General features: G+C 38.8%; 2 protein-coding genes across 4 annotated transcripts in view; both read right to left on the bottom strand.

Moving 5' to 3' along the window:
• The window catches only part of itpr2 (inositol 1,4,5-trisphosphate receptor, type 2), a 1448083-nt gene that overhangs the window by 300269 nt on the left and 1133008 nt on the right, over positions 1 to 14806 (bottom strand). The gene's annotated exons all lie outside the window — the stretch shown is intronic.
• LOC114662175 (prelamin-A/C-like) overlaps positions 1 to 14806 on the bottom strand; it is a 264345-nt gene that overhangs the window by 147649 nt on the left and 101890 nt on the right. For all 3 annotated transcript variants that reach the window (XM_051930054.1, XM_051930055.1, XM_051930050.1), the window contains exon 7: positions 10455 to 10574. In XM_051930054.1, the coding sequence (XP_051786014.1) occupies positions 10455 to 10574 (120 nt within the window). The remainder of the gene's footprint in view (positions 1 to 10454; positions 10575 to 14806) is intronic.

The raw sequence follows: 14806 nt of genomic DNA, 5'->3' as shown, positions 1-14806 counted from the left end.
ATCCTGAGGTGGTTTGTCGTGTGGATGCTGTATCAGTGCAGTGCATGCTCCCAACCACTATAGCACAATAATAAACAATGCATGTAATCCTTCAGAACATCAACAATTATAACTCAAACATTTTTCCAAACCTGTGGCATAAATGTGTTAATAGACTAGATGCACTGTGATTTAATGAAAAAGAAAATGATGAAATGTTTTCATCAAATTGGTGGAAACAGTGGGCACCCCTACATGCTGAACTCATTCGTAAGGATTTAAACAGTTATGACATTAAAATGAATGAGCTTACAGCACAACAAGAAAAGAAGTGCTGCCTGCCTTTCATCAAGACTTACAGCCACATGCATTACCATGAAGAGTCATGACTGTACTATCTTTTAATATGTGCCCAGAAAGAAATTTCTTGGCAAGTGAATCCAACCTTGGAGGAAATAAATGAAGATGATTGCTAAATGACTTTCTTGGTACCTGACCAGGTTCACAAATCAGCAGCAAACTACAAATGTTTAAAATGGCCTAATAAAACCTGCCTATCATTGCAAGAAAAGCAACCAATGACAAAAAGATACTGAACCAGAATATGTTTTTACAGTTCAGCATTGGTGTAGAATGCACAGCTTTTCAGTTTCAGATAGTGATGTAGGAAAGGACACTTGAAATGGCAGATGTAGTGATTCCCATTATTTTTCAGTTGAGAATATTTTTCAGTTGTGAATATTTTGTTTTCCGAGCACTTATTCATTTTTATCATTCTTACAAAAAACACCATTGTGCTACCATTTTGTACTCAGTTTTCATTGCTGCTGCCATATTGTTTACTGGTTGCTATGCCCATTGCCTGTCACGTGGTGTATTATGTCATCTTGCACCACCAATATAAGATGGCTGCATCCTGCCTTTTGGATAAAGAAAACTCTTGTGTGGCTTATTTCTCTTTTCTTTGGTTAGGGAAATTATTTTTGTTAGTTTTGGGCTCCTGGTCTTTAGCTAGTTTTTTGACTTTAGAACTGTGTTTTGGTTTTGGCTTTAGAATTTTGTCTTTCGCGTGTACTGACTCACTTCTCTAATTCCTAGACTACAAATTTGTCTTGTCCCTTAAACTTTTTACCTCCTGGTCCATTTCTCTAAAATTACTTTAGTGTGCATTCTGTTTCTCACAGGGTGCTCACAATAATAGATAATTCACTGTGAGGTTTGCATTCATCCCCACCTAGAATTTAAAATCTTACCTCCTTTAGAAGTTTATAACTTTCTCAAAGACTGTTAAAAACATCCTCCTTTTGTTTTTGCAGTTATTCATTCATCTCTTTTCCAATCCCACTTATTCAAGTATTGAGTTTGGTGGGGGACACCTAGAGTCTAACCAGACTGCACAAGAACCTGAACGGGGCACCAATCCATCTCTGGTCACATTCATAAGCACACTTATTCTTACTCTGGGACATTTAAAAGTCAACAACAAATCTAAACTTCACATTATTTAAGATGTGGAAAGTAATTGAAGCAACAAAGAAAATCCATGCATACACAGGGAGAAGGTGCCAACTCCAGACAGAGAGTGATGTGTTGGGATTAGGACCCATGTTTGTAGAGATGTGTGTGGTAGTAGTACTGGTCACTCTACCACTAAGCTACCAGCTCTGAAGGTAACGTTTGATCATGTTACAACCTCACAGCTTGCTTACCATACTGCCTACCAAGCTGCTTTAATTTTTACTGTTGATTTGGCATCTTACCTACAAAACTCTTACACAAAACAAGTGAAAAATACAATAATTGTGCTAATTACACTAAACTCAATTTCTGCTTTCCCGCTCTCATGGAAGGCTCACACAGTTTTGTGGTAAATCCTCAGTTGAAATGTCTGTCTGTGCCAGTTCTGGATGTTCTTTGGGTGCTGCATTCACATCCAGACTACTTGTACATATCCATCTTTGACTATCGAGTATGGTGAGATACTATAGTAGGTTTTGTTTAATCCTTACCTTCTTTCATACATAGAAATTATAACAGTAGAGGCATCCTTTGCATTTCATAACTAGAATGTTGCCAAAAATATTAAAAAGTGTGTTTATTAACAATACAGTCCAGAAATGAGGGAAAAATACAATGAAAATACAAATTACACTTTAAATGATCAAACAAAAACATGATGCCTACATTTATTCAGGATTTCATTTTGTTTAAGTTTTCGGTAGAATTATTCGCTGTTTTTAAATTTGGTGTATTTTAAAGTAGGTGGTGCAGTGATAGCGCTGCTGCCTCACAGTAAAGAGATCCGGGTTCACTTCCCGGATCCTCCCTGTGTGGAGTTTACATGTTCTCCCTATGTTTGCGTGGGTTTCCTCCGGGTGCTCTGGTTTCCTCCCACAGTCCAAAAACATGCGGGTTAGGTGCATTGGCGATCCTAAATTGTCCCTACTGTGTGCTTGGTATGTGTGTGCCCTGCCTGGGGTTTGTTCCTGCCCTGTGCTGGGTGGGATTGGCTCCAGCAGACCTCCGTGACCATGAGTTAGGATATAGCGGGTTGGAAAATGACTGACTGATGACTGTATTTTAAAGTTATATTAGTGACATCACCATTTTGTGGCTTCCATATTATTTATGGGCACCGCCATTTTGTGCAGTTGTTTCCTAAGGCAGCACCATTTTGAGTGTCTAGTTGCTATAATGCTGTGTGGTTACTAGGCACGTAATGGGCATGCAATGAGAACCATGGTATCATGGTGGCCTTGATATAAAAGATAGTTTCACACAACAGCATGTTAAAGAACTTTGAAATATTAAGGGTAGATTACACTCAAAAAACGAGCAAATCACTAGAAGAGAACACTCCTTTGGTCTGGTTTCTAGTTAATATTTCAAAACGTACTTAGACTATTCTCCTGTCTAATTATTAAACATTTGTATGTTTACTGGCTTACTAATTGGAGGAGGAATTCTGGGGGACCCTCCTCTACACAGTGCAGTTTAGACCAAGCCAGTGATGAGCCACAGGATTCATCAGGAAAGCAGTAAGTGGTGCGGTTCTGTGAGTGACTGCTCTTATGATCAAATTCAAAGCTTGACTGCGGCGGACACAATTATCAAAACAATTTGCCAGGAATTACTGCACAAAGCAGCTGGTTTAATTCAAGAAGCTCTAAATTCATCATCCTCTCAGAATCTGCATCTGGAGTGTGACTGTAAATGTGGTACTTGATGGCAAAACATTTATTTGTATATCACAGTTTGGCACTATGACAAAAAAAGGCATGAAAATACAGAACATCACGTTATTTAATAAAAAACACAAATCAGCTTATTGACAGTATGGGATAGTGAAAGTGACCACCGATTTAATGGTAATAAATAGCACAGCCCTATCAGAACTAGCGTTAGAAATGTTACAGCACTGGAATTCTAAATATTTATATCAATATGTTTGTTTAAGGCTTTGCCTTTCAAAAATTATACTGTATTTTTTCTAATACACACCACCAAAAATGTGCAACTGTTATTCTTCTGACTTTGGCAGTGATTAGTACAGAAGATAAAGTCAAGATGGGTCTCTCTATTAGTAGCACTTTAATACAGTTAGCAGAAAAAAAATGTAAAAAAATAATTCCGCCCAAATATAAATTCGTCATTTCACTATTATTTGGATTTTCAACTATCATATTTAGATGATTTAATGTTGGATCAATTGAGCTTCATGATTTTAATGAGTTTTTTTGACTTTATTGGAACGGGCAGCACACTGACACAATGGTAGGTGCCACACTCTCAAAGATCCAGGGTTAGAATCCTGAGCCTGGGCATTGTCTGTGTGGAGTTTGCCCTTACTCCCCATATCTGTAATTGTTTTTCTATTAGTACTTGGATTTTTCTTGCACATCCTTAAAGAGTTGCAGGTTAGGTTAGTTAATAATTGTAAATCAGCCCTCTGAAGGACTAAAGCCATGGCCAGGACTGCCAGGTTATGCTCAGGCCGCCCAAGTCCTTGAATTGTATTAAGCCATTTAGAGAATGCTATGTTATGCAAATTTAACGTGTATGTAAAATAATTAAATGCAATATATTATATTGGTCAATACTACTAAACATTTACTGCATTTATTAGTGCCTGAACTGCAGAGACTGAAGTCTTTGACTACACACATTATACGCATATAGGAATCAAAGGAGTATGCTCTTTCTATTTTGTGGTATGATAGGCTCAATTTCTTTTCAACAGTACAATGTCAGACGTCAATTCTCTTTCTTCTAGCGTGATAACAGCTGCAGCTTTGTGCTTTTTCTAGCTTTATGTCAACCATTCCTGTTTTGCTTGCCTTTATAATGACATCTGCTGCATCTTTTTGCATACAGCACGAAAGCTGCCGCATCCTTTTTCTTTTAGACACAAATGACAATTAAAAATGATAATGAACATATTAATTTGCTTTATGCCATTTATTTTTTGCATTTATTTGAATGCATCCTTGAAGCTAATTTTTGGCAAAGAAATAAAAGCAAACTTTTAAAGTTATTGGTCTTCATTGTTACTTCTAAAAACTTGAATGCATCTGTCCACAACAGCAAATAGGTAAATCTATCTTGGTTATTGTCTAATTAAAAATAGTATACCGACTTTATATGGATGCGTCTCTTGTTCCAAAGATATTCAGCTTTTCATTTTATTCTTTTAGACTGAAGATGATGTGAGTGATGCATCTCGGTAATATACAAGTTACTCATCCATTCATTCCTTTTCAATGTATTAATAGTCCTGACCCAAAAACTGCAACTTCTAAGACACATAACTCAGAGGACAGGATTTTGGTTGAGGTGGATATTTGGTATGAACAGTGGTAGCCACAAGGAATTGAACTGTTTTGAACATTTTGGTGAAACGTCTGAGCAAGTTAGTGCAGTGCCTCAACACTTATGAAGCAGTGATTTGAAATACACCATAATTAGCCTATTTCATGCAGAGAATGCTCTTCTAGTGGGATAAACTTCTGAGATGGAGGTCTGGGGACGACAACCCTGAGGTATATTGGATATTTTGAAAGAAGGCTGGGAAGGAGAGGCTCTTCCCTCTACAAATATTTTGGAATATATTGCGTAATTACGTGATAGACTTGGAAAAATCCGACCTATTTTAAAAAATCATATGGAAGAGGCACAATCAGCACAGGCCCGCTATTATGACCGTGGCATGACACTCTGAGAATTCCATCTGGGGGATTGGGTCAGGGTGTTAGTTCCCACCTCCCATTCCAAATTACTCGCCCATTGGCAAGGCCCTTATGAAATTAAGGAGAGGAAAGGATTGGTCAACTATCTGGTGAAACAACCCAATCGTAGACCAACCGAGCGGGTTTATCATGTGAACTTGCTGAAGCCGTAGAAGGAGAGGGAACCTGATCCCTCCTCCACTCAGCCGTGCTCATTCTTTGCTCACACAGATACCCTTAATTTCGGCGAGAAATTAACTGCCAGACAAAGGCAGGAGCTGGAATCAGCTATCCTATCCGTCTCGGAGGTGGTGAGTGAAAAACCAGGAAGGACCTTTCATGATATTGTGACTGAACCGGGGGTTGTAGTCCGAGAGTGCCCCTATAGATTTCCTGAGCCAAAGAAAGCAGAAGTGGAACTGGAAATCAAGCGAATGCTGGAGCTAGGAATGATAGAGGAAAGTTATAGTCCCTGGTCCAGTCCAATCGTATTAGTTAATAAGCCTGACGGCAGTTGGAGGTTTGGCAATTACTTCCGTCGGCTTAACCAGGTCTCCCTATTTGATGCTTACCCCATGCCTCGCATGGACGACCTACTGGAAAGGCTTGGCCAAGCATAATTTTTGATCAGACTTGACATGACAAAAGTGTACTGGCAGATTCCTTTAACGGACTCCGTGAAAGCTCAAAACAGCGTTTACCACCTCTAGCGGACACTGGCAGTATCAGGTCCTTCCATTCGGTTTACATGGGGCTCCTGCGACTTTCCAGCATCTGGTGGACAAAGTGCTCCGGCCCCATAATGCGTATAGTGCTGCCTATCTGAATGACGTTGTCATCTATTCCAGCACGTGGAAGGAACGTGTACGGCACGTCACAGCGGTATTGCGGGCACTGGGAGAAGCCAGGCTTCGTATCAATCCAAAGAAATGTTTCTTTGGACTGAAACAAGCTAAATATTTGGGCTACCTGGTGGGTCGGGGTACAGTGAAACCACAGTGTTCAAAAATAGATGCCATTTTAAAACGGTCCTGTCCGCGAACCAAGCGGCAAGTCCAAGCATTTCTTGGATTGGCCAGGTACTACCACTAGGTTTTCAAAGAGAGTGGTGCCCTTGACTGATCTAACAAAGAAGATGGCTCCTAATCATGTGGTATGGACTGATATGACGGATGCTGTATTCTGTGACTTAAAACAGACTCTTACTTTAGCACCAATATTAAAAGCTCCTAATTTTTCTCTCCCTTTTATTCTCCAGACGAACGCTTCGGACACAGGCCTGGGGGCCATGCTGAGCCAAAGCATCGATGGTGTTGAACACCCCATCATGGGTGTTCGGGAGACCAGGTATGCAGCGGTGGAAAGGGAAGCCCTTGCGATTAAATGGGCAATTATGCAGTTGAGGTACTACATCTTGGGCCGGGAGTTCACTCTGGTGACGGATCATGCTCCCTTACAGTGGATGGCCCTTCAGAAAGTGTCAAATCCATGGGTCACTAGGTGGTTTCTTGACCTCCAACCTTACAAGTTTTCATTAAACTGAAATTTCACATTCACATACGCATTTAAACCCTTTGTTGTGGTACTCTAAATTCTGATCTGGGGCATCCTGCTCGCTTTATTTATTTTTGTGTTTAGAACTTAATCGCAGTCCACCTGTGACCAACTGATTAGACAAAGTTTAGAATGGCACAGACCTATATATGTAACATTCCATAATTCACGCTGCATGTCAGGACAAAAACCAAGCCATGAAATCCAAGAAACTTTCTGTAGACATACACAATCAAATAGTAGTGAGGCATAGATCTGGGCAAAGGTATAAAACCATTTCTAAACCTTTTAGGGGCGAGTCTCAAAAGCAGGAACAGAGAAATTGGTCAAAACTGAGAGAAAGGAAAATGCAGCCAAATACACAGAAGTCCTCAAAGAAAATCTGCTAGAGAGTGCATGTGACCTCAGACCAGACTGGCTTATGGTTGAGTCTCTCACTGTTCTTCAGCGGCCAGGCCAAAGGCCAGATTTATACCCCATAGAGCAAGTGTGGAGTGACCTGAAGATGGTACTTTACAGATGATCTCCCTGAAACAGTAGGAAAAACTGCCCAAATCCAGGACTGGCCCAAAAAAAGAGTCAAAGCAGTATTTGCTGCCAAAGGGGCTTCTATAAAGTACTGAACTAAGGGTCTGAATATTTATATGAATGAGAGATTTTCATTTTTGATTATAATAGTTTTGCATACCTTTCTGAAAACATGTTTTCATTTTATCATTATGGGGGATTTAGTGTAGACTGACAGACAAATTTATCCATTTAAAATTAAATCTACAATACAATAATGTGTGGATGAAGTGAAAGGGGTCTGAATACAATATATATATAGCCCATATTTCCTTTAGCCTCTCCTGAAAGAGTAGTTTGAATCATGTGATAAGCTCTGTACTTTATGTTTCCACCTTTCTTTGTAACTTTCTACAGTCTATAGGATTGATTCCCAACCAGGGTTCCCGACCCCTGCTAGGGGTCACCAAAGCCTCACAGTGGGTCGCGAGGACCTCTCCATTTTAAGGGGTGCAAAATTTATTTATTTAAATATTTGTTTATTTAACATGTCTTGGCATTTAATTAATGTTTGTATAACATAAACAACTAAATTTGTAGAAGTTTGTATTATTTCTTTATAAAAAAAATAAACATTGCGATATCGGCAATGACAAGGATGCTATTTGCATAATACTATTAGTATTCACAGAGCGGAGCTAGCATGCAAGCTAATCTAACCACAGAATTACGAGGTAAAACAGTTAAAGGGCTTTTTGAAAAATGGCCAAGCGTCAGGGAGAAGAGAGTATTGATTGTCTCAGAAAGAAAAAAAGGACTTATCAAGACAGTTATTTGGAGTTTGGTTTCATTGAGTCAATGGACAAAGTCAAAATTGAGTGTGTCATTTGCGGTGAGAAACTGGCAAATGAAAGTATGAAACCCTGCAAACTGAAACGACACCAGACTACCAAACACCCAGACACGGTGGGTAAACTCAGGGAGTTTTTTCTCTGAAAAAAAGAAACTGTGATAACTAACAGGCCCCAGAATATTAGGGAAAGTTTTGCCAGGGCCGGAAGTGACCAAAAGCAAGCAACTATTGCATCGTTTGAGTGCTCTCTCCTTATTGCACAAGCCAAAAAGCCACATAACATAGCAGAGACACTTATTAAACAGGCTTGCATTAAAGTGGCAGAAATAATGTGTGGCCCTCAGGTCGCTAGCAAATTCAAGACTGTACCACAGTCTAACAACACGGTGAAAGAAAGAATTGATAGAATGGCTGGAAACATTGAGAACACACTGATAGAAAATCTCAAAACGGGCCCATTTTCCATTCAGCTCGATGAAACTACCACTGTGGGAGAGGAGGTGATACTGATTGTATATGTGCAGTACATCGACAAAACCGAACTGAAACAAGACATTCTTATGTCTGTCAATCTAACAACCACCACATGAAGAGAAAATATTTTGTGTGTTATTGACACATACTTCACAAAACACAATCTTCCCTATAATAATTTAGTTGCATGCTGCACAGATGGACCTGCCTCTATGATGGGAAAGAATAAAGGCTTCGACAGCCATTTAAAAGAGAAAGCACCCCGCTGGCTGGTGTTTCAATGCATGATACACAGATAGGCTCTGGCCAGCAAACACCTCTGTGAGAAACTAAATGAAACCTTAAAGACTGTTGTAAACATTGTGAACTTTATTAAAGCTCGTCCAGTCAACAAACGAATCTTTGCACAGATGTGTGAGGATGAGACCCACCAGATACTCCTCCTCCATACTGAGGTGCACTGGTTGTTCCGGGGCAAAGTGTTGGAGCGTTTCATTGAACTTCAAAATCCGATAAGAGACTTCCTGACCCTTCATAACCAGAAACTACTGGAGGAAATGACAGCCGAGTTTCTATTTAAGACATCATACCTGGAGGAAATATTCGGTCTCTATAATGAAACAAACAAACGCATGCAGGGCGCAGAGACCAGTATAATGGTGTGCAAGGAAGCAGTGGATACATTTTTGCGTAAAGTGGAGTACAGAAAGAACAAACTGGTGAAGAGGGATCTACAGCCCTTCCCCTCTTTAAATAAACAAGCCGGGGGGAAATTATCGATGCTTTGATCCGCTAGTTCACCCACCATATGGAGCAGCTTCAGGAGGAGATGAAATCCCGGTTTTCAGACATAAATGAACACGTCGCAAAAGACGCATGGGTGATGGACCCATTTCTCGCGAAAGAGGAGGATGTGAAATATCTTCAGGCTGAGGACAAGCTCATGGATATTAAGTCGAATTCTCTCTTGAAGAAATTCTATGATGAATATGGATACATGCGGTCTTGGCTTGTGAAAGGACCTGGCATCGCTCCAAGACTTGCGCTTCACGCAACCACCAGATTCATCCTGCCGTTTGCAACGACATACCTATCAGAGACTGCTTTCAGTGCTCTTGTCACCATTAAATCAAAGGCACGCAACAAGCTTGAGGTGGACAGTGACTTTCATTTGGCTGTCACCAAAATCACACCTGACATCCCATCACTGGCCCAAGAGTTACAAGCCCAAAGCTCACATTAAATGTCATCCTGTTTGTAGCCTTGAAAGGGAACAAGTTCATGTGTCACAAGTTCATTTAAACAATGGAAAGACTGGCTGATATATTGTAGTATTCACAGGAAATAATCTGTTCAGAAAAGTAACACACACTGTTAAGCATGTTATTGCACATTATGCTCACTGTTTGGCTTCAATTTACATGTAGCCTATTATTTTTGTTCTATACTGTTATGCATTGAATATAAAAGATCAAAACAATTAAAAAGTGCTAGGGCTATTTTATTTTTTCTTAGTAATTGTGTTTGTCCGGGATGGGAGAAGGTGGGGGTCGTCAAAATATTCACTGATAAAATAGGGGTCCCTTGGGAAAAACGTTGGGAACTACTGGTCTATAGGATATATATTAGTTTTTAGCTGTCTTTCTTATCCATGCCTATGTAAATCAAGGAATATCTTTGTCTAGATAGAGTGACTAAAGTAGAAGAGAGAGCTCTCCAATAGATCAATTGAATAATTCTATGCATATATATATATATATAATATACACCACAGCCTTTGCAGAGTGACTTGGGAACATTTAATTAAAATATATCAATAACACTATAGCAAATTAAACAGTTTAGAAAGGTCTCATCCTCACCATGGTTTCCAGTGCAGTGAATTCCCCTGTCAACTCCTGTAGCTGCTGTTGAAGGTTGTCCTTTCCAGTCTTCTCTTGATATACTTGGTCACTAATTTGCTGCATGCTTGAGTCTAATAGCTGCAAAACATTGGAAACAGAGTGACTTTACTTCTTGATAACAGTTATATAATATGTCTATCTTTTTCAGAGTACCAAACATATACGATATATATATATATATATATATATATATATATATATATATATATATATATATATAGATATAGATATATATATATATATATACTGTATATAAATATATTGTCACACAAGCATGAGGCATTATCAAGGCTGGTGAACAGACTGCAAAACCACTCTGGGATGTGAGAGGGCACTGACACTCACATCTTCTCTTTTATTTACAAACCAGAGGCTACAAGGATCATTGGTATACAAAGACCTACTTAATTCCACAGGAATTCCTTTCCCCTTCCAGGAAAAAATCCATGTAAAGACCACGACTTGCATCTGGAAAGATGTCCCTCATTTATGTGTTTCTCATTTTTCAGAGTGCATATTCTCCAAATTAAATGGGGATCACTGGCTGGTGCCTCAACTCTTCCTATTATATTTCTCTATTATATAAAAAAATCTTGGGACAAGACGAGACTTTTTCAGAGAGACAAGACGTGACTTTCTCAGAGAGACACTTTCACATCCTGCGAAACAAAGAGTAAATAACAAAGTAGAACGTCGTAAAGAATTAAAAAACGTTGGTGCGATACAGATGCAGAGCAGGTTAGATATAATGGAAGTACGAAAATTCGAAAGTCTCTAAAAAATGATAGCAAAGATCGCATTAGTGCAAACAAATGGAAATTATTACTAGGTGAAATAATGGAACAGCGAAAAGAGATCAAATATATTGTTCAGATTTAAACTTTAAGTCGGAGACTTGTAGATTGTCTAATTCGAGGTTCCTATCAGGGAAAAGTAGTGTTTCTTCCCAATGAAGTGGCGTATCCATGAGAATTAAAAGATTTGTTGTTTGGTGAAAGTGAAATCCACATACGCTGTCACACTTGGGTCACAGAGTTGCACAAATACACAGGAGATTTTAGATGTTATTCAGTCACTTCAAACAAACATAAGTCTCTTTCAGGAGTAAATCGAGCTCTGTGTGTAGTCGGAGGAGAGAAGAGAGACAAGGCAGTGAGACACAAGGATACCTGCTGTATAGGTTTTTAAATGTTTGAAACGCCGCACAAGATGCAGATTACTTGGCACAGCAGCAGCAGCAAGCCAGCAGCCGATCGAGCAAAGAGGAGGTAAAACAAAACTGTATTTGTTTCCCATTGTATCACCGTTTAAAAGGTGGTTTCGGAGGAGTGGCCACGTCTCCTTGGGGTGCGTTCAACCCCCCTCTTCACAACGTGAGCGGCAGAGACTGGGTAGGTGAGCAAAGCGAGCAAGGGGTGAAGCCCCCTAGTATATATCAAGAAATTCTGCTTTATAAAGTTAGATAAGTCTGTTACCTTTTTTTTGGAATGCAAGGGATATGAATAAAACAACAATTTTTCAAAGATCCAAAATAGAGGAGCCTGTGCCCATTAGCTAATTTTCAGTTTTACTACTCGATCATAAATATATGTACACTACGTAAAGACAATGGAAGAAAACAGAAATTACTTTTAATGCAATTCATAAAATAATAAAAAAAAATAGGTGCCATAACAGATTTGAGGCACACACACCAACTGTTGGGCTACTATGTGGACTTTCATATTCACATTTGTTTTCTCAATGATAATAAAGAAATAAAAATACTAAAATAAATGTAACTACTGACATAATTTATTTTACCTTATTTAAACAGGAGCTTTCAACCAATAAAATAAGGAAATTAAATATATCTGAATCATATGTGCCCAGACATTGAAAATCATATGTGCATTCATAAAAAAACAATATAAACTTGGTATTAAAGGGCACAGAGCTCAGGTCAAACTAGATTTACCAAAACAAAAATGGAAACTTGATGAAAAAATATAATGTAGGCTGGGAATTTGCCGCATTAAGGGCCTGTGGGGCCATAGGCCACCAAATATTGAGCAAAATAAGTAATAAGTTTACCTCATGAATTTATCTTATTAATGAAATGTTCATAACACCACTCTGGTTTGTCTTCTTTACAAAAAGTTTCTATCGTATGCTCAATGTACTTATTTATCTAGAAAAATATTACTTTCTGTAGTATGTGAACTTGTCTTTGTTCCAGTGGCTACAAACCTGTTTCTGGCTGAGAAGCTCAGCCAATGGGCCCTGCAGTGTTCTGTATACCCTTGAGTATGAGTGCGCATGTCCAACCTGAACTTTCCAGTTTAGAGATGTGTTTTTTTTATATTGTTACACAAATGTGGTTGGGAGAAAACTTCAGTACTTATCTAATGGCAATTTCAGCCTGAGTCAAGAGTTGGCAATGTTGTCTAATGCTTCTCCTCCTCTCTCTCTTGCAGATCACTTCTGGGTCACAGTTCTTTGGGCCTACCCCTTCCAGTCTGGCTTCCTTTTATTAAGGGGTCACACCACCATCTTGAGTCAGTCTGACTGATGATTCAATCTGTTTTACTTGCTTTTGTGATTTACTTTTTTTGTTTTGCCAAAATATACAGAGTTCACTTCAAGGTGCCCCAACTCTTTATCTCTCTCTAGCGTTTAATCCTACAATATATACTACATACATATATTTGTTAATCACGAGATTGTACTTCTACTTCAAGCTTTTGCTAGTCGAGCTAATGTAGCAAAAGCCAGCAAACAGATATGAAAAGTCTAGTATCATTTGTTCCTTTAAAGGTAGCCACAGTAGTTTAAAAGAAAAAGAGATCAATATGAGGAATACATCATTCGTAAGACATTATGAGCTAACTTGGAAAAGTCACCAACAAACCAACCACCAACAAAGTCCTAGTGTTGAAAGAACATGTTGTGGTGTGAAATTTTGTATATAATTTGATAAATATTTTGAATATCTTTGTTTGTTAGTCAGACACAGCAAATTTGATACTACTGTTTTATTCATGAAAACGGAAATGCTTTGATGCTTAAAGATCCCCCCCAACTGTGACCCCCCATCTTTAGGACTGACTTAGAAATTAATTGCAGGGCTATACCAGTGGCTACAAACCGGTTTCTGGCAAGTGATTTTCTGTAGGACATACTCTCTCAATCAGTCCCCACAGGAAACCCAAACTGCCTAGCTTGCAAACTTCACTCAACAAATGGTTTTTGGGGGAAGGTGTGAAAATATGCAAGTAACTAGGGGATGCGTCACACCAGAATTCTATTGGTTTAAATTTGGCTGTTTGTTTTTGAATCAGAAGCCATTCTGTACCACAACGCCCTATTGGCCATAGGATTTGAACTGAGGATGTATAAATTCGGTTGCTTTACCCCTCCCTCTCTTTCTCACACCATTTCCATGGAATGGACAACACACTGAAGAGCACAGCAGTCATAATGAGCCAGGCATTTAAATAACTAACAAGTCTGTGTGTTGCCTGAAACTACACATCAGCATTAATCAGGATGTATGGTGTTCACTAGTACTTTGCTTATTGTTATTATTTATGAATATTATCAATAATACATTATTTATCGTATCTTAATTCCTGCTCGTCTTTTCCTCTATGTAATTGCCTGAGCTTATAGATGTAGAAGGGAAGGTAGAAGTTATAAAGTACAATACCTTATAATCAGTGGTAAATTTATGAGATATTTGAGACATTCTGACAAAGGCTACACATTAAAGAATACAAAAGAGGAAAGTAGAGTAATATAGAACACTACCAGGACAAAGCAGAATGGGTATGTAAGTAGAATACCATTTTGTCAGTTGTTTGCTGGCTACAAGAAAGAGTTGTACATTGTGTGTAGCCTGCATGTTCTTAATAGTAAAACTACTACATTTATTTTCAGAAAGGAAAACTTAAAGACTACTGTAACAAACCCTTAAAGAATCAAATTTGATTCATTTAGGGTCTGAGACAGTTTAAAAATAAAAGGGTAAATTAGTAGAACAGGCAATGTTAAAGCAAGGCTAAAGAATTTTAAAATTGCACCAAACAATATGATACTAGAGTTAAAAATAGTAAACAAATTTTAAAAAAATCATTAAATCCCCTGCGGTGGGTTGGCACCCTGCCCAGGATTGGTTCCCTGCCTTGTGCCCTGTGTTGGCTGGGATTGGTTCCAGCAGACCCCCGTGACCCTGTGTTCGGATTCAGCGGGTTGGAAAATGGATGGATGGATCATTAAATCCCTGAACCATTCTCAAAACTGGTAACTAGTTATCATTTTACCATCTGGCT

This window comes from Erpetoichthys calabaricus, chromosome 1 (genome assembly GCF_900747795.2).
Source record: "Erpetoichthys calabaricus chromosome 1, fErpCal1.3, whole genome shotgun sequence".
Taxonomy (NCBI): Eukaryota; Metazoa; Chordata; class Cladistia; order Polypteriformes; family Polypteridae; genus Erpetoichthys; species Erpetoichthys calabaricus.
This window is presented reverse-complemented; position numbering and strand designations above follow the sequence as displayed.